At 36.0% G+C, this 25530-nt stretch overlaps 1 protein-coding gene across 2 annotated transcripts in view; it reads left to right on the top strand.

Annotated features, from left to right (window-relative positions):
- Window positions 1-25530, top strand: part of CSMD1 (CUB and Sushi multiple domains 1) — a 994481-nt gene that overhangs the window by 196960 nt on the left and 771991 nt on the right. For both annotated transcript variants that reach the window (XM_048936946.1, XM_048936944.1), the window contains exon 2: window positions 17128-17344. In XM_048936946.1, coding sequence (XP_048792903.1) covers window positions 17128-17344 — 217 coding nt within the window. The remainder of the gene's footprint in view (window positions 1-17127; window positions 17345-25530) is intronic.

Raw genomic sequence — 25530 nt, 5'->3', positions numbered from 1 at the left:
TCATTTTTCCTATGTTTCTGATTCTGCATCTCATTTCTTAGCCCTGCTGAGGACTGGAAGATTTGATTCTGCTTAGTCTTTCTCTGAAGGAAGCCTCCATCATCCTTCTGCACTTTTTTTTCTGATAAGTTTGTAGGCCTGTACCTACATGCATGGCTCAGATTAAGCAGTGAGCATATGCAGAATGTAATGGCGCTTCCTGTTTGTGTTATCCAACTTTGAGGGTTTTGAACACTCTGTTTGCTTTTCTGGATTTTAGATTTTTATGAACACTACCAGTGACTGTAATAGTTTACCTGATTCCTAATAGGTAATTTAGAGTTCATTGTTTTGCATATAAAATTGGGTGTTGCTTTGAGATGGTGCTCCTTTACTGGTGTTACCTGGGATTTCTCTATACTAGAGAGTCTTTCTGCAACTCTTTTATGTGAAGCAAGTGAAGTGGCAGCTGAAATTCGATGTTTGTTGCATTCCTTATGCAACTAAACATCCAGAAGATCTAGAAAAAGCTTTAACAAGTACAGTAGGCAGCTAGACCTTTTCCTTGCACTTTCTTTGATTACTAATTGCATATGTAGTATTTTTTTCCTTAGAGACATAGAAATATCAAGGCAATTAATTCAGCATCATTAAAAGATCAAATTTTTAAGTAAGTCATAAAATGCCATTGCAAATAAGTATTTGAAAACTGATGAAAGGAAAGAATGAAAAAAAAAAAGAAAGAAAGAAAGGCAGAGAAGAGGGGAAAAATGGGAGGATGGAAGAAAGGTAAGAGAAATGATGGGCAGCAAGATCAGTTTGTGTTGGGAACTCAACTAGTATTGTGACTGATCTGATGTGATGTAGCTAGTGAAAACATGCCAACTTACATCAACTGAAAATCCACAGAGCGTGGCAGAAAGACATTTGACTTGAACGGGGCAGTGTAGTGATAAACCAAAGATATTTTAGTAATAAACCTGTTTTGTATATAACATTTTCTTGAAGACATCAAGAAAAGATTTGGGAAGTGGCAGGATGTCTCTCTCTCCAAGAGCTGTGATTGTAATGTGGGTATACTTTGTTAAGTGACCTTTGATGTTCTCTTTACTGGCTCTAGATATTTTAATAGCCTAAGGAATCAAATGCAAATATGGAAAAATACCCGTTATATCAAATGGCAAGAATCACAAATGAAAACAACTTTATAATCATTTATAATGAATATGACTATCATTACCAAATTGTTATTATAAAATATAGAATACTGTGCATTTATTTTCAAAGCATGCTAGTTTTTCATTCTTTTCTGTGACATTGTAAGAACATTGTTTGTATGGGTTGAATGAATCCAGCTCACAAGTCTGCTGTAAATTATACAGCCTTTTCAAGTACAGGTTACAATGACACAGAGAGGATATTATAGTTACTGCATTTTAGCTGAAGCATGAAACAGCATTTGGCTGTCTGTCCAGCAAACAAGTGTGGAAAATTGAATTTTACAGTTTCTGCCACAGGAGCCATATGTTCTATGTTTTTTTATATATGTATGATTACATTCCCCCAGAGTAAGAAAAGTTCTAAATAGCATGGTAAGCTGAGAGACAGGTGTGCTAGGGGCATGCTAGAGGTGAGCGCTTTCTGAATTTCAACAATAAATTGTGCAGCTGTAATCTAATAACCAGTATGATGTGGGTTGAATTAATAATTTATAGCTGGCTGTATAAGAAGTGCAACAGTGGCAAATTGTTCTTTTTTTTTTTTTTTTTCTACTCTAAGGGTCAAGAAACATTTAAAAGTAGTTTAAGCTTGTTTTATGGTAGTTGCAAATTGACTAGTCCCCTCAATTAGAGTAAACATGTTCTTCTCAAATATTTTCTGTTTTCTCTGTATTGTTATGCTTTGTAATAGAATTGTGCCTGTCAGATGAAGTGTAAGATAGCATTACATAATGCAATGTGATGTAACACGAATGAAAGCTAATGTTTTGAAGTCTTATCCTGAACATGCTGATGGCCATGCACAGCCTCACACAGGCTTCACTTCTCTTGAACCATGCCAGTGGTTTCACTCTTAAATTTTCTGTCTCCTTATAGAAGAAAGCTGGTTACATAATTAATTTCAGTCCACACGTAGAGTTGATTCTTCTCTTATTGAAGCCTATAGAAGCCTTTTCATTGACTTTAACAGAAGTATGGGTCGCACTTCTGAATGGTTCTAATCATAGAAACAGTGTTGCTGTTCACTCTGAGGCTAGGATCTCAGAATCATCTCATTCAACCACCCTCATGTCTCAGCTATTTTAACTAAGACTATATACCCCAATTATCAAAACTATCAAGGCTTTTGTGTCAGGCTTAGAGAAACAGTGGTCTGTGTTGTTGAAATTGATATACTTATGTAGAAAAGATTGTAAGTACCCCATGGGTAGTAAATAGAATTTGGCCTAGAGAAACCCATCTCCATGTCAGTTTGTGGAAGTGATGACCATGCGTCAGAACTGCTTGCAGGTCCAAAAGCCATTCTGCAGCATAGACCTAACACTGACCCTGGCAGAACCAACCTTAGCAGTGCCAGTGTGAATAGCATCTTCTTGCTGTGCTTACTCTGGCTGTCTGCTTCTCATCAATCAGAGAGGCTCCTGAGGATGTCAGTGATGCAGACAGCTTTTTTCTGTTGTACAGTATTTAATGTAAGATGAACGTAACAGCATATTGCTTGTAATATTACTGCAGAAAGTAGATCTCTTCTACTTACTTCAAATATGCATTAAATGAGACTTAATCAAGGATTAAAAATTGCTTTGAGCAAGCCAGTTTGGAACTAGTCTCTCCTAATGTTGTGTGTTATCATGTAGAGGCAGTAGGTGAGGGCAGAAAACAGATGAAAATTCCCAAAGGAACATAAATGCAGTTTCTGCAATTTCATGTGCTTGACCTTGCATAAATAGCTGAATGTTTGGGTGGTTTTTCAATTTGGTATTTGAAAATAACATCCATCTTACTTCTGCAAGGAACAATTATATAGTACAAGCAAACAATCTCTAAGAAGTACAGTATCTCATGAAGTGTTGCATGGTTGGGGGAATTCATTTCTCTAAGTAGATAATAACTTAGAGTCTTGCATCTTTTACAGTTCCGATTTGTAACATCATTTACGTATCTTAATTTATTTGAATACATTTTATTTCTCTAACATATCTCAATCATGTGCGTGTGCTGTTTAATTAATAATTAGAAGTAGTCTATCTATCATAAAGATGTATATAGATATATAAATAGATAACACTTCAGTATTATCCTAATTAGCTGCAGCTTAAAGCAAACACAGACAGCACTTCCAGTATTACAGTTCACAGTATTATGTGCCATTGTTTATGAATCTAAATTTTTGAGATATATACAGTAGAAAAAATAAAGCTGAAAAATATTTAGTATGGGAGAAATAAAATTTGATCTTATGTATGTACAGAAAGATATGTGAATCTTTCTAGTAATTTAATCCGGTGCAAATGGAGAGCACCAAATCAGAATGGCAACATTTTGGCACATGTTCAATCAGTGTAGATAAAGCCAAAAGATACAGAACAATGCTGAATCACACCTATAATTTTTCATGCAGTTTTGTTTGTTACTGATACTGCAAGACAGTGTTTAGCTACTCTGTTTTAAATACTGCCGTGACTGTGTCAGCTATTGACATCATGTCTCAAGCTCATCACCCTCCCTCCCAGCCTGTGGTCCCTCAGTTAACCTTTAATAGCATGCAAACAATCTGCAATATATGAAAGATAGGGTACTAAATTCCATGTTGTTAAGATTATTAGAACACATTTCAGCTCCAACCCTGTATGTCTCAGGTACCTGCACTTCATAATTACCAGGGAATTTGTGTCTGTTGTGTCACTCCCACTCTGGTAGCATTAAAAACTAAAAGGTGCCATAGGTTGTTTTTTTTTTTTTCTTCTTAGAAACGTTTGTAAAGTTATTGACATCAAAAATACATGGGAAATCATGTTTTACTTATGCACGTTCTGCAATGCTTACTACATTTTAGTTCTATAAAACTTTTGTAATGGCCTTGGAGAGGGTTCAGAGAAGGGCAATGAAGCTGGGACATGGTCTCGGCACAGGTGTTATGAGGAGTGGCTGAGGGAAGTGGGGTTGTTCAGTCTGGGGAAAAGGAGATTCTGGGAGACCTTAATGCTCTCTACAACTGCCTGATGGGAGATTGTGGTGAGGTGGAGGTTGGCCTTGTTGTGGTTTTGTTGTCAGTATCTCACATCATACCATCATGAAAAGCACTCGGAGTTAAAAAGTTAACGTTTGCTGTTTCAGGGAGCTTTGTTCTCAGAGGGGGAGAGGAGGGGCTGTATTCCCCAGAGAGCTTGGCTCTTGGAGGATAAGAGATGGAGCTCCTTGCAGGTCAGTGGCCTCACTCTTTGTTCCCTGCCATGGAGCACATGGTCTCTTACTGCTTTTCACTTGCAGTTTTAGGGTAAGGCCTTTGGTTTTGGATACGCCCTCTGTCATTTAGGTTGATCCATTGGCCTCAATTCCAATTGTATTGTACTGTGTTATGCATTTTGATATTACCGTTCCCCCTCAGATTGTTACCTCTGTTCTGTTTTTTTTTTTTCTCTTTTTTTAAACCCATCTACTGTCTCTCTGCTCTTCCCTGTTTTCAAGGACATCTGCCTCATTAGTAATGGGGCTGGGCTGGGCCAGCCAGGAAGCTGTTGACACTTAATTTTTTTTTCTCTCTTTCCTTCTTTCCCTCACAATGCACCTGTTGGCTTGCTGTGCAACTGTCAGCTTGCTGTCCCCATCACAGATGCAGATGAATCTAGAGATAACTCTGTGACAGCCTCTTCTCCCATGTAACTAGCCATAGGACTAAAGGGAATGGCCTCAAGTTGTGGCAGGGGTTAATTCAGTTTGGATGTTAGGAAACACTTCTCTGAAAGAGTGGTCAGGTGCTGAGACGAGCTGCCTTGGGATGTAATGGAGTCACCATCTCTCTGGAAGTGTTAAAGAAATGTTTAGATGTTGTACTGAGGGATGTGGTTTAGTGGGAAATATTAGTGGTAGGTGGATGGTTGGACTCGATGCAGATGTTTTCCAACCTTGGTGATTCTATGATTCTATAAAATAATTTAGTTTACACTGTTTAGATTATTTTTCATAGAATTGTGTAGGGAAATAATTCCTGTGCCCTGATTAGGACAGAATATAGTGCCAATTATGATGAATAATATGTAGTACTCAAACTGTACTAATACCAGAAACAGGTTAGAATCTACGTGGTAAGCCCTATTATGTCAATATTGTACAAAAATAAGATGCAGTATATCAAACCACAGAGAATTTTGTCTTCAAAGAGGTAGTGAACATGCTTTAATAACAGAACTTAACCCTGTATTTATGGTGCATGCAAGAGATTGTGGATATCGTATTGCTGTCACAAATATTTTTAAATTTATATTTATTTGTTTAATGTCTGAGATGATTATAAAAAAAATTAATGCATGAAACTTCATCTAAGAAGTAACTGTCTTCTTTCTTTTGTGATTTATGAAAATTCGGTGCAGCTTTAAGGTTATTAGTGTCTCTGCTCGAGTAAGAAGCTTTACTTGCTCAGTGGAAATATTTAAGGAATGCTTCAGTGGGAATGTTAAAGGGAAGGTGTTCTAGGGGAGCTCCAAAAATGTTACCAGGTAAAGGTCAATATGGAGATTTAGGTTTAGTCATCCAGTCCCTAATATCTAGCCTGTATAAGAGTTCATTTTTCAGAAGGAATTATCAGTCTTATTCACTGCTCTTTACTAATATGATTTGTGACTGTGTGAGATCACATAAGCAGCTGTAAAGCTGTTATCTGATTTGCAAATTAGAGTTTGATTTTCACTACTGTGAAAAAAATAATAAATATCCAGTGTGAACTTGTATTAGTAGTGCCACTGAGTAGTATTTCTAGGGCTCAGAAATTATAATCAATGTATAAATGAATCCAATTTAAAGTGGTAGTTAAGATCTCAGCAGCACAGAGTGGAGGGGCAAGATTAACTCTCTTGATCTGTTCATCATATGCTCATCTTTTTTGGTTGCAGTCTAGGATATGGTTGGCTTCTTGGTCTTTGAGGGCACTTTGGCTCATGTCCAGTTTACTATCCACCAGTACTCCCAAGACATTTTCAGCAGGGCTTGCTTTTTTCTTTCATACCCCAGCTTGTATTGATAGTGGGGCTTTCTTAGACCCTGGTTCAAAACCTTTATTTCAAAACCTCATGATGTTCTCTTGGGCCATTGCTTGAGCCTGTCTAGGTCTCTATGTGATACTGTCTAATCTTTCTACATCCAGTTCTAAAACTAGGTCTTCTGCCTTTTAAAATGAGATTCTTGACTTTACTACAAAAGAACTTATTACCACCTATTCTCTCCTCAAATGTGCTGTAGCAATCTAATTTGGAAGGTCGTATTTGTCTTTTTCAGTTGGCGTCAGTTGACTCTGCACTGATAATTAAAGAACACTAAACTAAGAGGTTCTGCTTTAAGTATGAAGAAGAATGAATTAAAGTAGCATAAATGAATTAATCTGAAACTTTACTGTAGTCAGCCACAGTCTAAGGAGAGAAAAAATGCTAGGAAGTCTACAGGGTAAAAGAAATCATAAAGAAAGTAATAACACTGAAAAGGAAGAGAGCAGATGATGCTCATGCAGCAGTTCTAATGAAGCATATGGATTTTCCAAGTTTTCAGAACTGGGCTTCTTGACAATATACTTTTCTAATGTAAAACCAGACTGCTTGAACTGCTTTACAGTTTCAGCCTCATGATTTAGGCATCCAGTGACATAGATTGTAATAAAAAACCTCTTCTAAGATCCTGGTATGTGAGCAGAGCTTTCAGTGAAGTGATCTGGGAGAGTAGTATCAATAAAACATGAAAGTGACAAAACTGAAATAATCAGATTTAGTGCAGGCAGTTATCTTCTGTGTTGTAGAAGTCTGGCAGAAATGAAATCAAGAGGTCCTACCAAAATACCTGTCTTCTCTGCATAGTGTGCTTAAAACTGAGTTGCTCTTAGTCCAGTGAAGCTCAGAAGGGAATTGAGATTATTACCCTATTATTTCACAATGAGATCAGCTCTTTACCTTAGCCATGCAGTTGTCTCACTTTACTAGCTGTTGCTAAGCACCTGTAACAGTAATAGTGATGTTTACCTGAAGCCTCAATTTATTGTACGTTACCTTAGAAAAGTAAACAAAGTAATAAAAGTCATTGTATCCTCAATGATCTCCATCTGTAGAATGAGTTTGCAACTATGAAGATTAGACTTGTTTTAAAGGGCACTAAATCTATGTTTAGCTTGAGGCTTTGCGAAGTAGAATCTTAGGCTCTCTGAAAGAACTTTGCTCAACACCACCTCTTACATATTTCATATCTGGCATGCAACTTAAATTGTTTTCCTTTCTTCTTAATGCCTTTTTTTCCTTCATTTTGATGGATCTTGAGTACAGTTGTAGTAACTGCAAAGAAAGACTAAGGAGTTTGGAGAACTCTGCCTTTCCAGGACAGTTTAGAAGGAAAAGGAGTAAAATTAGCTACGTGTGATTTAGTTTCTTTTAGCCAAGTACTTACTGCTTTGTCAGAAGGAAGGATTGCTAAACTGTAGCCTTGAGTGAGCAATTATGGAATTTTAATTTTTTGGCACTGAAATGATGGTGTTGTAGACAGGATTTTTCTTTAAAAAAAAAAAAAAAAGAGGAAAAAAAAAAGAAAAAGAAAAAGCATTAAAAAGCCCTCAAAAAATGTTTTCCTATGGAGAAACATATTTTGCCATGTTTTATTTCCATGTTAACTTGTTTGAATACTGATTTATTGGTCTTTTGTATGTTTCTGTATTGGAAAGGCAACATGAAATATCTTTTTCTTTATTTGTAATGGCAGCATAATCCAACTGATGTATAATATGCATTTCAGCATTGAAAAGTTCATTAAAATAGAGAAAAACTTCCACATACCAGCAATTAAGATGTTTTGCTTTGGTACACAGCAAAGCTACCGTTATGGCAGGATTTGTTTGAGAATTTTTTGCTGAACAGTAATATTTATCTTTAACCTTCACAATAATTTAATTTCAGTTGGATGCTGGATGAAGGCTTAAATGTACATAGGAAGTAATTGTGTGTGGAGCTCTTGCCTGACTCTGAGTACTGATCTGAGACTTTGAAAACACCAGCATTTCTGTTTAATCAACACAATCAATGTGTATATATCCTGTGGCTAAAAGTAAGATCCAAATTTAAAATGTTTTATAGACTGATGAAGTTGCAATCACTTTGTGAATGCCTATATCAGAATTTAATTACTGCATCCATTTTAACACTGACTATTCATCTCACACAAGGTGGACTCAGTGAAAGTCCTAGACTAGGCACAGCCAAAAATTGTGGGATTGAATGATCTGTGTTTAAAAGAAATCAATCTAAATTTTGCAACATAGCTGCCATTTTTTCCCCCCTATTTTAAGCTTTAGCTGCCAAAATCCAGAACGTTTAATGATTCAGAAGCAACTGATTGTGTTGGAAGGGTTGAATCTGGCAGCTGATAATGGAGTTACAGAAGCACTGATTCTGCATCTATCCTAGTGGCAAGAAGTTATTCCTGGCAGACTTCAAACCTGCAGAGCACATGCTTACATCACTACATACATACAACTTGGACAACACCAGTGACATCATTCTGTTTCTCCTCTGGCTAGTCCAGGTGGAAGTCTGTTAGCAAGTGTACAGACATGCATAGGTTGTGGTTCCCACCAGCAGATGGTCTTAGGTACTCAGCGTCTCCATACCTGCCCCCAGATCCCATTCCCCACAATACTTGGCAGCTGTAGGAATATGAGCCCAAAGGTACAGCCTTGCTCCGGTTGCAGGTATTCAGACCTACAGGCAGTCGTGTGCTCACACATACATGCAGAGCTAGACAGGACTCTCTTGGTTCTACAGTAGCTATACTGATGTGGTGTCACATGGAGGCACACAAGTATAGATCTTGGCCTTTCAGACCTCTGGGCTACAGTCTCTCCCAGTGACACACACTCCCAATTTCCTGGCTCGGGTTACTTGCTCACTGTCTCATCTGGCTGAACCTTTGCAAATGCACAAGCACTTTCTCATACTCGCTAAAAAATGAACAAAATCCATTCTTTCCTGTGTTGGTTTCTCCCCTAAATAACCCGTAGTAAATGATGCAATGCCAAAATGTCTTTCCCTTGCATCCCATAATGTGAGACGGTGGCCTAAACCTCAATCTGAAAAGCATCTGGGAGAGCTGCTCTTGTTGCCCTATTTTGGTAGGTTTCATGTCTGAACAATGGGGCTAAGACTCTCTTAATGCGATGCTGGGAGAGGCCCAGGCAGGGTGTCCCTTACTGTGCATTCTACACTCAGTCTTCTCCCTGCCCTCTGCACTCTGCTGGTATGTAGAGGTGGTCCTGCAGTGGGTTGAAGTGTCCTCTAATGGAAGGAGCTGGGGCTGGGGCCTGTTGGGCTCCTCCACCTGTTGTCTTTTTTTGTTTTCCTTTGTGGGTGCAAGATATTTATCATATGACTGTACCATAGATGAGCAATAAGCTTGTTTTCACTGATTCCAGATAGAATTTTACACAATTTATTACCAGTCTTCCTGAAATGAAATATTTTTCCCTGGGTTTTGCAAGCAGATAGTGAGTTAAATTTTACTAATTTCACATTGGCCTGGGGCCATCTTAAATGCATTTAAATATTAGTGATGTTGAAGCTTTGCAGTATCAGCTCTTCCTGGCCTTGAAAGTTGGCAAATAACTAGCAAGGAGAAGCTGGCACCAAGTAGAAGGGTGCTCCGTAAGCTCCTCATCCCATCAGTGCTGGCTGGGGGTATTTCAGTTCTGCCAGTGAAGATGGTGGCTTGTCATTGCAAATAAATCTTCAGTGATACCTCAGTTAAAGAGAACTTGATACTTTCTGATTTTATAGGATCCTCAGGAAGTGGCTTTTAATGGTGGTGTGGGAGTTACTTAAGAATTAATGTTTAAAGGATAGTTGAAGTAGCCAAATGCTGTTTGGAACATTCCTCAAAAAATAGTGCTTGTGCATCTCTGGCCATTTGACATTTCTGTTCTTGACTGAAGTTAATTTAGGAAGTAACAATTTTATTGGGCAATAACACTTTGAGTAGATAGCTTCAAGGTACACTAATGGTGAAAAGCATTGATGGAGAAGCACACAGTGCACAACGAGGTTTTTGACGGGCTGCGGGGCCTTAGTGAGTGGTAGGCAGGGAAGTACCAGGGGCTTACAAGGGAAGTCGAAGTAGAAAACGGAAAGGTAGCATATGAAAATGTATAATTAAAAAGAAAAGGAGAAAAGCAACTAGGTGTGCAGCCACCTACTGATGTCTCACACCTATCTGCTGATCCACTGATGGCAACAAGTTGCTGCCTTGCAAAGCAACCCTTAAGAAGTGTTATCCAGCTGGTACTGCTGTCAGGCCCTGGGGCCGTGTGGGTGGGCTGGTGACAGACATGCAGTGAGGCCAGGATGATCCCCTTCTCTCATGGCCAGGTCAATGGGGAGTTGTCTGCACAGCAAGGTGGGTGTACATAGAGGGCTGCATTTCAGGAGGGGACAGTGCCTGTACCTGTGGATAAAGCGAAGAGGTCAGACCCAATAGCTTCTGATTGTTTCTTTTTTTGAAAATAGTGTATCACTGTAAGTAAGCAGCAATCAGTTTTATCAAGCTGTGTGTTGCGATAGTCAGCAACTTAGCTCATTAACTTAATTTAGGAAAAATAAAACATACATGAAATTGGAGTAAGAGTGTCAAATTATTTTTCAGTGTGATTTAGAACAAGTTGTGGCAAGACTGGACTATGAATTAATGTCAACAACAATTTGATTCTGTAGTAACTTCAGGAGAAAATCTTTTAATATTTTACACTTGCATAGTGTCTTTGCACTACATTGGGAACTTTTTTTTCCCCCTTTCTCATTAAAAGACATTTACAAAACTATTACTATCATAAGCTTTGCTCAGTCATTTAAGTTTTGGCTAATACTAATTTAAAATAGCAAAATTCCTGCAAGAGTGAATGTGCATGAGTTAGGGGAGACTTAATTACAAACATGAGGTGCTCCTGGTATGTGAAAGATATAGACCTGAATTTTCTGTGCGGGAGAGGGAATATGAAATAAGTCTTGTAATTAAGATCTCACAAATAAGGAAAAGAAAGAGAGGATGGACTTGGGGACTTGTGCTGCTATCTATTCAAAGAAAGTGATTAATGCTATTTTGTATGGACTGCCAGAGGGAGCTAATGCTAAAGTGAGCTAGGTGAAGGCACATGTATTAGCTAGGTCCCAGTTAGGTTTTTGTGCTCCTAGGCCCTCTGAAGGCTTGCCTGGAAACACAACATCAGTATCTGAGATCATTGCAGAGCAACATAGTAAAATGAAAACTATTCACATTTTGAACACAGCTGGAGCAAGGAGCCTATATGTAAGCCTAGCTGGGGCAGTTCAGAATATAAAAGGTCTTTTTGTTATAGCAAAAATACAAAACAGAAAACAAACTTCCCTATCTGAAACTTTATTTTTAGAATATTTCTGAACGTGTCTATTTAAAGTCAAAAAACTGGTAGAACAGATCATGGATCAAACAGATGAAATAAATAGTAATAAATCGCGAGCACCTCATGTTTAACCACAATTTCAAAGACAGTCAAAAATAAAATTAATTTACTAGTTTTGTAATCTTGGGCTTAATTTCACCTGAGATTCCTCCCTTTAAGGGGATCCCATCCCATGGTGTTAAGGACATAAGCATAAATATCAAAGGTGCATGAAACGAACCTAACATGGTAGCTATTGAACTAACACAGAAAATGTATTTTTATGTTTTAGAGTTCTTTGTACAATACATTAAAGATCCTGGAAGTTAACAAAGACAGGATAATGGAAAAGAAATATATTAAGGGCTGCTAAACACAAAGGCAAGGCTAATGGAACATGTTCCTCTGCTGGAATGTGTTCTTCATCCCTGAGATGCAGATCTTGGAGATGAGAACAGTCCTCTGGGGAAGTTCTTCCTAGGTACCTCCTTTGGTTTTTCTGTTGGAGAAGAATAACTTCCTTTGACCTGCCCTGAATAAACTGTTTGTTTTCTTTAAGAGTAATTTAGATCAGGATCAGGCTTTAGAAAATGGATATGTTAGGATCTTGCTAGACTTCTAATGTTTTTAGAGTTAATGAGAAAGATTTTAAGAATTTTCTATTGTAGGATCATAGAATGGCCTGGCTTGAAAAAGACCGTGATTTTCATTGAGTTTCATCCCCCCTGCTATGTGTAGGGTCACCAACCACCCAGACCAGGCTGCACAGAGCCACATCCAGCCTGGCCTTGAATGCCTTCAGGGATGGGGCATCCACAGATTTCAGGTATCAAAATCTCTTCTTGACTTCAGCACAAGAACTACATTGTTTTGTAGCTGAAGAATGGAGGACATCGCTTAACAGTCGTAAGAATAAATGTGATTTCATTTTCATTACTGTGGTTGTTCAAAATGTCTTAAATATCTGTGACTTTATTATAGTTGTGGTTTAGTTTCCTTGTTCAAAATGTGCATCATTTAGCCCTTTGAAAGGGTAGATAATAGCAGGACAAGGAGAAATGGTTTTAAGTTGAAGTAGGGAAGGTTTAGGTTGGATGGCAGGGGGAAGCTCTTTAGTATGAGAATGATGAGGTGCTGGTACAGACTGCTCAGAGAGGTTGTGGATACTCCATTCCTGGATCTGTTTTCTGTTCAAGGCCGGGCTGGATGAGGCCCTGGGCAGCCTGGTCTAGTATTAAATGGGGAGGTTGGGGCCATACCTGCAGCGGGGGCTCTGGTGCTTCATGATCCTTGAGGTCCCTTCCAACCCAGGCCATTCTATGATTCTATGATTCTATGACCATGCAGACACTACTTTCTCTGCGAATGTGAGTAAATATGTATGCATGTGCACTTAAGTATGCATCTGTAATGTATATAAATTTTTTTACATAACATGTATTGCAAGAAGAAAAGTGGCTCTTCCTTCCTTTGTTTGTTATAGAAGTATTTTGCTATTTCACTACGTGGAAAAAAATATGTACTTTTCTCATTCTTATTATTAGTTACAGGTAAAAGAGGATGTAATAAATATAGTTATCATACGTATAAAGTATGAAAAAGTATCTGATTTTTTTTTTTTTTTAGAAGATATTTAGACTGTTTGCATTGTCATTTTGTTTGAAGTTGTATGGCAAAGCAGTATTTAATTCTCCTGATTTTTAGTGGTTTGAATCCTATTTGACCTCAGTTCTGAAGGCAAAATTGCAGTTGTAGGTTTTTCTCACGTACTTTCGCTTGTGGTTCTCAGCTGAGAAAAGTTGCGCCTGAGCTGGTCTGTACAGTCTTTGTAGAGGATAAACAAATAACCTTTTAAAGTAAGCTTTAGTTTCTAAGTCTGAAATCAATGTCAGTGAAATTGGTGATTTTAAACTACAACTCAAGATCTTCAGGTTTTTTATATTACACTTTTTTTATATGTAAAGTTAAAATGTCTGTCCTTCTTTGAGGCAAAATTCAACAGAAAACTAATGTTAGTTATACAATTTGCATTCATACAAACAATGATGTGGTGTTGAATTAATGAAGTATTGGCAGCCTGATACACCTTCAGTATTAAAATAATTCAGTGTAGTAATTGTCTTCAATGAAAAATGGCATTATTTATTTTTTAATCTGCAATTTTGACACAAGGGCTAGAATTAAAGGGAATGGCATGAGTAGATTCTTTTTTGAGGTGCTCAGTTGTATTCAGCATACATTTCTTTTCTGCTCACGTTCAGCTCAGCAGAACTCTGCTAATAAGAGTATTCCTTTAATACTTTCTTGTCAGTATATTCAATTTATTTAATTTCTCTTTTTCTTTGTTTCTGAATTCTCTGGCATTTGTAGACACGATGTGTTAAGGCACACACAAGAAACAAAATCTTTAATTTCATCAGTATCCTATTACTGGTCCATGGTGTCTCTGTAGTTAGGGACTGCATTTGTTTGCATGATATTTCATTGCCAACTCTTACCTAATTTGCTGTCGCCTGTCACATGTAAGCGTCTTCATTCCTGCTCTCGAAGTATATCCTCCTACTGAATCTCACTTTTAGATTTTAAGTGATTTGATGCTGCATTTACTCAGCAGAGGTGTAACATTTGACAGTTCTAGAAGATTGGGGCTTACATTTATTGACAAAATAGGTATTATACTGGTAGCATATGATGCTTTTCCAAATATCCTTCTCTTAACATTTTGAGTCATAGCCAGGCTGGGACCTAAACAGATGCCAGTTTTCTCAGATTGCACATTTCATGTAGTCTCTTTGAGTATTGCTAAGTTCTGGAAAGAAATCCTCTTTGCAGTTTCCAGTGTGCAGCAGAGAGATTACTAGGAGTTGGCTATGTATTAAATGTATTCAGGATTTTTATCCACTTATTTACTTTTATTTATTTTAACAGATCACTAAATAAACATATATGGATGTAGACCTTTAAAATGAAGAGCAAAGCTGAATAGCACATTTTCTTTCCTTATTCTCTTCTACTTTGTGCTTCTCGAATACAAAGTGAATAGGCAGTGAATGTTTGTGGATAAATATGTAGAAGAGAGCAAAAGCAAAAGGGGAGGAAGAAAGGGCTAGAGGTGCTAAGAAATGACTAAGTTAAATGGAGGTAAAATCTTGGCTGTCACATTTATCATTAGTTTATTTACCAAGAGAATAATACACAATGACTTGAATTCACAGTAAGGATTAGTAAAATATCTTTTGGAATAAAACTGAAGTGTGGGATAATTTTAGTGTGAACTATAGAATTCAGATTCCACTTATACAGAATTCAAATAAATGTATTCAATAAGTATTCTACTCTTTCTTTATCCGTTGTTCCTGCTCTAGTTTCTTTACTCATAGTTCCTCTTCCTCGCTTTCTTATCTTACCCTTTTGGATATTTTTCAGCAATGTAGATTGAAATGATTTTTTTTTTTTTTTTTTTTTTTTTCTTCTCAAATAAATGAAAATAATTGTGGTGGTGGTAAAATGTGGGCTATTAGTGTTGTCGAAATAGGTTGAGGGGTGGAACAGACATGGCCTAGTGGGGATTCTGAGGGACAGTGTGGAGGAACAGTCACTGAAGGCTGCAGGAACTTCTGCAGATAGACACACAGGAGGCTGCAGGACTGGGACCATTTTGTGCGTGGAAGAACTCGCTAGCACCAGCAATTTTCTGTGTTTTCTTAAGTGTTTCCTAAGAGACTGGGGAGGCAACTTGTTTGTCTGGCTAGAAGTCTAAAATGTAGCTAACACTTGTGTTACATTAGTCATGTAATTTCTGCTCCTAAAAGTCTTTGATAGATTTTAAGCAAAATGCTAACTCGCACTTGATCTATGCTTGATCTCCTCTTTCAAATCAACCCTTTCATGCCAGAGTGGTAGGAAAGAAGCATGGCTTACAGGAGATACTTGATTTGATTTACACAAATGGATTTGTGGATGTTGGTGAAGTGCCTCATTACAGTGTTAGAATAGTGGGTGATCACTATAATTTTCCTTTTCTTATTTTCAGAAAAAATATTTCTGTGGTAATTAAGTTATTTAAAATTGTTCCCTGACATTTCTATGACATTTCTTCTGTGGTTGTAGGAAAAGGAATGCAATGCCAAGAATCTGCAAGAATACTGACAAATTACACTGAACAGTGCATAACTGAAAGTTTCATACTGTGTTCATGATGTAATATGTTCCTTCTCCAGGAATGTTTAATAACATCAGTGTTTTATTAAAGCAATCTGAATCAATTGATAGGTATGCTAGAGAAGATTTTTAGTTTAAAGTCCTACTGAATCCCTGCAGCCTTTTTATCTATTCATTAGAGTTTCTGTTAGATTTGAAATTTAGTAATGATTACTTATTAGTTCTTTAGTTTTAACTGTGAATCTCTTTTATTAGATCAATTTTATTAAGATTTGAAAACCTCCCACAAGCATTTGACAGCGCTGCTCGGAAAGATTCAATCTCAGAAACCTACTACTGTGAAGTTAAAAATAAAATTGCAGCCTGAAATGCTTTCCTGGTTTAGGTATAACAATAAATGCTGGGATTACACTTGTTCTGAAGTGCTTAAATGCGTATAATAATCCAAGCATTACAGTGCAGAGAATGTCCTTAAACTTCTCTCTCCTCAAATGTTTCATTAATACATCTCTTCAGGTCAGAGCCAATACAAGCACTGTGTGTGGGATTAACAAAATAGAGTTGGAAATTAGTGAGTGTGCACTGTAAATGAATGTTTTTTTCTGAAGACTTCCTGTTAATGAGCTGCTATAGTCTCACAGGGTCTGTTTGATGTTCAGAAGGGACAAATACTTGCTGAGTAAATTCTTAATGCTGTTATTCTTGAATCCTAAAAACAAAGTTCACACTATCTTGATTACAATACAGAACCATAAGTGTTTTATATTACAGAGATTTGGCTGCATTTCTTAAGTGTGTCTATATTATTGTGGGTATCAACAGAACGCATAATAAGCATGTCTGCAGTTTACTTTTGATGTTGATGGCATGTTTCAGATCTGCAAAAACCCTTACAGTTTGTATATTATAAGATCTCTCTGCAAAAACTATTATATATAAATATTACAATTATTTTTTTATATTATATTATATAAATATGTAAATGGTATCCACCAAAAAACCTCTGAATGTGCTCTCGCATTAAAACTTTCCAACTGTTGAATTTATGGCATCAAGACTAATGCTTAATTTTCACATTTGGATGAATATGTCATACATTATTAATGCTACATAACCTCAAATAATGATTAATTGCATAAAAAGAACATAGGTGCCTAAGAAAAGCCAACAGTAGGGTTTAGAATTCAGAGAGAAGAGCAGTATAAATGTGATTTTAAATCGTGTTTGGAATACGGGAAAAAATATAACATTAAGTTTCCATATAGTCACTCATGTAAGAATATGTACTGGGGGAGGAAAAATCCACTGAAATGCTTGTTTTGCTTTCTTCTTCTTCAGGTCAAAACTGTGGAGGTTTAGTACAGGGACCGAATGGTACTATAGAAAGCCCTGGATTTCCTCATGGTTATCCAAATTATGCCAACTGTACATGGATCATTATCACAGGAGAACGAAACAGGATACAATTGTCGTTTCATACTTTTGCCCTCGAGGAAGATTTTGATATACTGTCAATTTATGATGGACAGCCACAGCAAGGCAATTTAAAAGTGAGGTAATGTACTTTTTTATCCTTCATTTGTTTCTGTCTGTCTCATTCTCTGATTATATGTAGCATCAGTCTTAGTTCAAATTTGCTCAGTTCAGGGGTAGTTCCAATAAAAGCCTCAAGTAAGAGCACTTCTGCACTGAAGCAGCTTTTTTTTTAATCTGTCACCATGATGGAATCTAGATTTGGCACAGGGATGCTTTCCTGAAGGCACCTGTCCTTATTCCTAGTTCCTACTGAGATCACACTTTTGTAATCCTATGCCTACAGTATTTGAAGGAAAATTTAATTATGCTGCAAAAAGTGTCCCACTGAATGTGGTATAGGCAAAGTGGTGGACAGTACAGTAGTCTTTGAGAGGCAGACTCATTAGTGGGTATTAGGCAACCTCTGGAGATACCAGATTAAATGCTTGCAAATACCAAGGAGTTGAGCTGAGATTTTTTGACTCTGCCAGAATTGAAATTCTTTTGCATATACAATTTTTTTTATAGTTAGGGACCTCTGAAGTTCAGAAATTATGGTGTCTTACATCTTTTAGTGCTACTAAAATTAGAAGGATGATTTAAAGATATTTTTTGATCTTCATGCTTTTCAAGAACACGACTTTAGATTTTGGAACATTAATTTCTGTGGTATGTGACTTGTTTCCTCAGCCATTTGCTAGATCTAGACAGCAGTGATTAAAAATCAGCACTGCTGTTGGTTCTGCTCTGTCATTTTCTCTTCAGGCGTGAGATTTATGAAGTACTGTAAAACACTACTGTCAGTTCTGTTTTCTGATTGCTCTTTTGCATGATGCTGATTTATATTATACAGCTAAAACAAATGTCGTAACATCACCAATGTGTTCTGCATTTTTAGTGAGTGTCATTGCATTTCTGACAAAAATCATATTCTGATTGATTGTTGACTCAGTGCAAAAAGTTTTGAAAATCGTGGAGCTACCCCTGCTTTTCTGTGCAGTATATGTGCTTCTTTTCCTGTACTTACTGATTTTTAGTATTTATATCACCTATATACAGGGAATACTTCCGATTAGGTCAAATGCTGTTATTATCAGTAACTAACATTCCCGCTGCTTCTACACTAATCTATTAGTAGAAAATTGTTTAAGGGAAGAACGCAATTTGATGTTCTGTGGTTATGAAAGTAGAAGACAGAAAGTTTACTTTGTTGAACACTAATGTTAGAAAAGCAGAATTTGACTGACAAAATGTTATTGACATAGCTTGTGCTCTGTGACTTAATTTTTCCTCAGCTTAGTTGCACAAAGCATATTCACAGATGTGCCTTTCCACAATTGCACACGTGAAGATGATTAATTCAGCAAGATATTGGAAATTAAGGTCTTGCATTTTAGCTGACGATGTCCAGGTGTAAGAGAGCTTCTTGGAAATTTCCCTTCAGTGTATGCATATTATTCATATTTTTGCACAGGTGGAAATACTGTGCTAGATTTTTTATAATTATATATTTTTTAGCTATCATACAGAATGTTGAGATTTTTCTTAAAAATAGTTGTGTAATTGTATAGCTTTCACAAATTATAATTGAGTAATGTTCATCACAGATTTTGTATTGCCTTTTGTAGCTGTTGAAGTAAAATTTAGTAAAATGAAGTAGTACAGGGTAGGTTATAGCGAGGTTACTGTGCTTCTTGAAGAACACTTTTGTATTCACCAGTGTATTTTCACTAAATATCTTAGTTTAAAACTAAGAAAGTAGAGCCACATTTGTAATATATGTTGAAATGATAAGGTAAAGGAATAAGTAATTTTAAGTTGTGGAGAAAGGAAAAGAGAAGTAGTTCTAAGATGTGTATGAACTTTGTATGTTATTGCATTATTGAAGTGTATACTCATTTAAAGGAACAAATTATATATGGCAGCGATCATAGGTTATTGTCAGATATGTTACTAAGAGGTTGAGAAGTAAGGCTATAATAGGAAGAATGATGACAGTTAAGGATCTAAAAATACTATATCATTCTTGCCTATTGTAGATAAAACCAGACTAGCACTCTTTCATTCTGTGTGATTATTATAATCTGCGTCCCAAAAAAATGTCCTTTAAAAGATTGCCACAACTCCTTTAATTTTATATCATTCTAAAGTTCATAGAACTTAAAGCAAGATTTGGTGTATGTGTGTATATATATATATATATATATTTGAGGAAATGTGAAATTTTAACCCTAATGCTACCTGTTATGGTAATGCGTTCTAGAGTACCATAGTTTTTCCTATATAAACAAACATGAAATCAGGTAATTAATCACACCATGTATTAATAACCAATATGAATGTTTCAGTCCTCTTCCATTACTGAGGGGGAGAAAAAAGCAAGATCTAGTAAAACTTAAATACTGCATTATTGGTGGATAAAGAGATTTCAAAACATGACCAAAATGCAATTAAGCTGAAGAAAGATGCAAAATGTATTCTTTATGTGCATTTCAATTTGCAAAGGAGCTGTAATTTGTTATACACAATTAACCAGCAGCAGACAGAATTCATGTGGGTGACACTCTCTGGGCGCAGTCTCTTACTATTCAGTTGTAGTCCTTTGAACTTATTTCATAGAGTTGCATTCAGTAGTTCAGAATAGCTGATGTTCAATCAAGTATGCATTTTGATATTTTCCTTCTTATACCCTATTCAGATATGATTGTATCAATTCATAGATAGAAAGGAGAAATGTCTTGATGGAACACAGGGAATAGAGCAACGGAGGCACAGGGTAGCTCTGGAGAGTATCAGTCAATGTATATGCAGAAGTAAACTGTCTAAGCTGAGTTGTTGACCTGTGTACTACTATTTGTAGATACGTTATCTTCCAGAAGCATGTGAATTTGAACCATGCTGTTCAGTGTTTTTTCTCAATTTCAAAAGTCATTCTGGCATTATTTATACTGCATATTGATTTTCCACTGCTAGAAAGAAACAAATACTGATTAATCTGAGCATAAATGTATTTTTTTTAAATTCTTTTAGCGTTGCACAGTTGGTTTACTTAAGAATTCCTTACAGGAGATCTGTGGAATATGCTTTGAAATCATCTTTTTCAATTCATTAGTTCAGTCTTTCAGAAAGTCATGGAAAATTCTCAAAAATGAATTCCAGGAAATTGTGGTCATTGTTTTCTTATTCAGAAAAGCTGCTAATTAAACTCTATATGCAGATGTACAGACATAAATATTTTGTGTGTACACACAGCTATCAGTAACAATTTTGGACATGTGATATGTATTGTTTGGAATGTGGTTTTAAAATGTCTGCTTGCCTTCACTCTGAGGCCTCCTATGCATTATTTAGCAAACTGCAGTCTAGGTAGTAATATATTAGATGCTCCTTGTTATTGCCTACATTAGTTGAAGTAAAGATTTCCATTCTAATGATGCTGTAACATAGAAGATGGAAGTTGCTAACAAAGCATGCCATAAAATAAAGCTTATAAAATTTTTTTGACAGTCATATACACAATATATGCTAAATAGCAATATGTTCTTCCTGCTTTCTTGAGTCATTCAGAAATAAGAAAGAATGAACAGTATCCGCTCTTTTTTTGTCAGTAAGCAGTAAACAATATGCAAATTCTTCACAACTTCACAATCCAAGATTTCAGATTACAAAAAAAAAATCACTGAAATAAAAGTTTGGGCTTCTCGTTATTAAGCTTTTTTTATTTATCTTACTAAACTAACATTTATCATGTATCCAGCATGTTTGGAATTTCAGAGGTTTGTCTTTTCATTTATTTGAACAAGACATCCATCTTTCTTTTCTCTGGGATCAAGAGAACAGTAAACAATGTGGAGTGATTGATTTCTGTACAGAGCTGCTGACGTTGCAGCAACTAAAGCTTTGTGCAGGTTAGCATTTTGCCATTCCTTGTTTCTTTTTTTGCTTTCTTTTTTTTTTTTTGCCTTCCCCGTGAAAACTTACTGATGTATTTTTGGTTATTTTTGCTTCTGCATTGCATATATTTCGTACAAATCAATTTATCCACTTGTTGGTTTATTTACTTGTGTGTGTGAGCTACTGAGTTTCTGAAGGAGATATTAAAGGAATGAGCGCAGTTTCCCTCTATCCACAGTACAGAGTACATTTATTTTTCCAACTGAAATATTCATTTATCACAGCACTAAGTAACAGAAGCAGTTATTGTTCAGTTTGGTAAAACAAGAAAAAGCAATGTAGAACAGTCTGGTATCCTGTATATTTGTAAGAAAAATAAAACTGTTATTATATGGTTAATGAAACTTATTAGCGAGTTCCTGACTGTAAAAATGTTACCGAATGTCCTTCCCTTTTATGTTTCAACTGATTTGATTGATTTTTTTTTTTTTTTTTTTTTTTCTCAAGTATTATGGTGTTATGAAGAAAGAGCCAGATTTTAGCCACAAGGCTAAAACGTGATTCATTTTTTATCAGAGTCATAAAATGTCCTGTGCTGGAAAGGACCTGTAAGGATCATTGAGTCCAGCTCCTGGCTCCGTGCAGAACTACCTAAAAATTAAACCACGTTTCTGATGAGCTAACTGCTGATAGAAGCATTCCACTAGCATCATGAAGGGCATGCAGTTGAAGGAAACATTAAAAAAAAAAAAAAAGTGCAATAGTGGCTGATTCAACAAGGCTTTTATTTATTTTCAAAAAATTTTGAAAGGCGGGAATCCTACTCCTAGCATTTTTAACTCCTCAGTTCAAATCTTAAGCAGTTCATTTATTTATTTTTTTTGAAAGCTTACGTACTATAATAAAAATAATTCTTTTTTAATTCTCCAAATCATGGAATATTGTTGGAACTCCCACCTTTCTGAAATGTGGGAGTTCCCACATTTGAAATGGATTTTCACATGAGCTACTGTTTCTTGAGGGGGAGAGGGGGAGGAAGTATTTTAATAGGTCAGAGAAATCCATGAATCTATAATAAAAAGTATTTTAAAGTGATTTTTTTTAGTCAGTTTTTTCTTTAAAAAATAATGTGGTACTGTAGTGAAGATATAGTTAGGATCAATTTCTTTGTCCATTGTGGAGGCAGATACCTTTTTAATTTCCTTATTAAACTGGTTGTACTATGTGATTTATCAGAGAAGTTATGTGTGTTCCTTCTTCACCTCTTCCTTACTTCTTGACTGGAGTTGTGTAAATTATAGCGATGATTTGATAGTATTAGCTAGAAGTGAAGAGTTGGGATGTGACTCCACAAAATACTAATTTCTCTCATTTTAGAAACTTTAGAATGCAAGAAATCTTATTGCTTAAGGGCAACAGTCAGACTTGACTTAAGAAGATAATAAAAATTAGTTGTATGAAGGCACCTTTCTAATAAAAAAGCATTACTCAGCACATTTATAACCTGCTGAGAAATACAGGATATTCTTTATGAATAGCTTTAATGGATAGCTTTTATGTATTTCACATTACAGCATTTTAGAGTAGATTTTTAATTTTGGGTAAGAGGTGCACATTGTCTCCCTTGTTATTTGTAATTGGATGTAAATATATTAGAAATGATGATTACTTCAGCTTGAAATAAACATATTTGTGATCTAGGTCAAACAGCTATACATTTCTTGATTCTGTGTTATTGAAAGTTATTTTATACAACAACCCCCTTGGTGTATCCATTAAAAATGTTTAAAGCTACAAAAAAATAGAAGATTGCACATTGCCAGTGTGGGTATGGATCTATCAGAGACATTTGTGATTGTTTCAGAAGCTCCTAAGAAACTGCAATTTTTCACACAATTTAGATACAGGATAAATTCCAGTAAGATGTGACTTCTTAGAAATGGCATACTAAATTATATTAAGAAGACAGGTAAATACAGTTAGGGAAATTACAGCTCTTGAAAGTTAGACGCAACTTTAGAACTCTCTTTAGGGTAAACTGGTGATACAGTTGATTTCAGAAATTTCAATCAAGTTTCGGACTAAATGATAGAATGGTTAAAAAAAAAAGGTAGAAAATGGTGACTTGATTGTTGGTTGTGTAAGGAATTTTTTTTTACTCTTAAGTACGTTAGTTTTTGAGAGTGGAGATAACTGCTTAACTTTGCATGTAATTGTTTATTTCACATGCAGTGTGCTTAAAGCTGTTCTTCCTCTTTCTGCATTTCCCATCTTGTTCAAAGATAATCCTTTTTATTTTTGAAGATACAAGTTGAATTGATAGAATTCTGTACAGAAGCATTGCTGATCAGTGTCCTCAAATTCTGCCTGTGTAATGACTTTTACTCAAGTTTTTGGTCAGAGATCAGTCTGTTAATGTCCTAGCACAGCCTTTAGAGAATTTACAACTAGACTCCTCACTGAGAAAGAAATCCACTTATTAAAATCTGGCTCATTTGGAGAATTGTTACTATGCAACTTTATTACAGGATTTGCCAGTTTCTATATAATTGTGATAGGTAACTTTTAAATTTGGACGTAACACATATGCTCTGAAGAAATTTTGACTGCTTGTTTTGGAGAGGAAAAAGATCCTTTATGTGTTAGCTTGATAACAAATTAAATTAAGAAAAAAAAGCTTTATGAAATGTAATAACTGATTCGTCATATTTCTGATGCATATAATTAGGTTAAACTGTGAATCATGTTCTCTGCTGTCATCTGGTAATTACCTGCCTGTCTTAACTGAGTCTTGTGATTACTGACTGTATGATCATAGTCTGTCTTTGGGTAAGAGAGCCACCCTGTGCTGGACCAGGAGGTAGTGATAATAGGGTTAGTTACAGTATTACAATTTTTCAGGCATTTGAGATGAGTGCACGGTCTGTTCTAAGCTGATGCAGTGGAAACAAAGCATTATCTGATAGCCAGTCACAATTAGTTCAGCTTGTAAAACAAAATTTGTAAGCAAACTTTGTCAAAAATGTACAGTTGTCAGTGTTACTTATAAATTTTCCTCAGTTTTCATCTTTTTCATATTCAAATGAGCATCTATTGACATTATCAGGGACACTGAGTTTTGACAGTCATGTTTTTCACACTTATGTGGAGAAAGAAAAAAAAAAAGTGCTGTAGTTCTTGGTTATTTCTGGCCTCATTCTTTACTGAGGGTGAAAATTATGTATGCTTATCTACATTCTACTGAACGAATTTATCAAAACATGGCTAGCTGATGTAGAAAGCATATAATGAGAGTGACACTGATCATAAGGAAAGTAAAGTCAAATTTCAATAATAGGCTCAATACCAATTTGGCAGGAAACTGCATCCTTACAGAACATTTACTATTGACTGTCTATTCTTACCATTGATTTGTCTATATTCTCTTCCACCTGCAGACCTCATTTTTATTCTTGTATTTCAGCAAAAAGACTATTTAAAATATATTTATATACATCCTTTTCTCATCTCCCACTCCCACAACACACACCTATACTCTGCAATTCTCTTTGAAGAGCCTACTGTGTACAACATTGTGAGAGAAAAGCAAAATGACAAGGAAGAGAAAGTAACAGATGGTAATATTAGACTGCATGTTTTTCTTAGCTACTGACAGTCATGTTCACTAGGCTTCTGGAGCTAAATATGCATAGTATGGCCTTAAGTAACAAAATTGTTCTGAAAGTTAACACAAATGTATATACAGTATTGAACAATCCATTCAATGTTTCTTATTTCTTAAGGTAATCATTTAATTCATGAATTAGACAATAGTCCATTACAGTTTCTCAGTCACTTTTTCTTTGCCCCCAGAACTGGTCTCACTTATATACTGTATGAGCAGCAAAAGCCCTTCCTCTCCACAAAGCTCACAGAAAGGAGAATTGGAGCATTATGTGGTGTGCATGAGGTGAGGAAAACTGTAACAAGTGTATTGAAGCAAGAGTGTGGGATACCAAAAGCAGTACATTCAAAAGATATAAATCATGAATTTATACCTAATCCGTTTACTTATAAAGCTGATTTAATATAGAAATTTTCTCTCTACTACTGGCAGTCTCAGAAATATAAAAAGTCATGTATCTTTGCAGAATATAGAGCTGAGCTGTTCGTTTCTGTACAAACCTTCTGAAGGTGGGAAATCAGGTTAAGTCGTACCTATTGATAGTGTAGCAGAGCAGTTTTATGACCAGCTGATTTTTATGTAGAATTCGTATCAGTGCATTTAACTTTGATGCATCGCTTAACAAAATTGGCCAGCAGCAGGTAGGTTGGGGTGCTCACTTGAGAGCT

This window comes from Lagopus muta, chromosome 2, assembly GCF_023343835.1.
Source record: "Lagopus muta isolate bLagMut1 chromosome 2, bLagMut1 primary, whole genome shotgun sequence".
Lineage (NCBI taxonomy): Eukaryota > Metazoa > Chordata > Aves > Galliformes > Phasianidae > Lagopus > Lagopus muta.
Note: the sequence above shows the minus strand (reverse complement) of the source record. Positions and strands in the feature narration are given on the sequence as shown.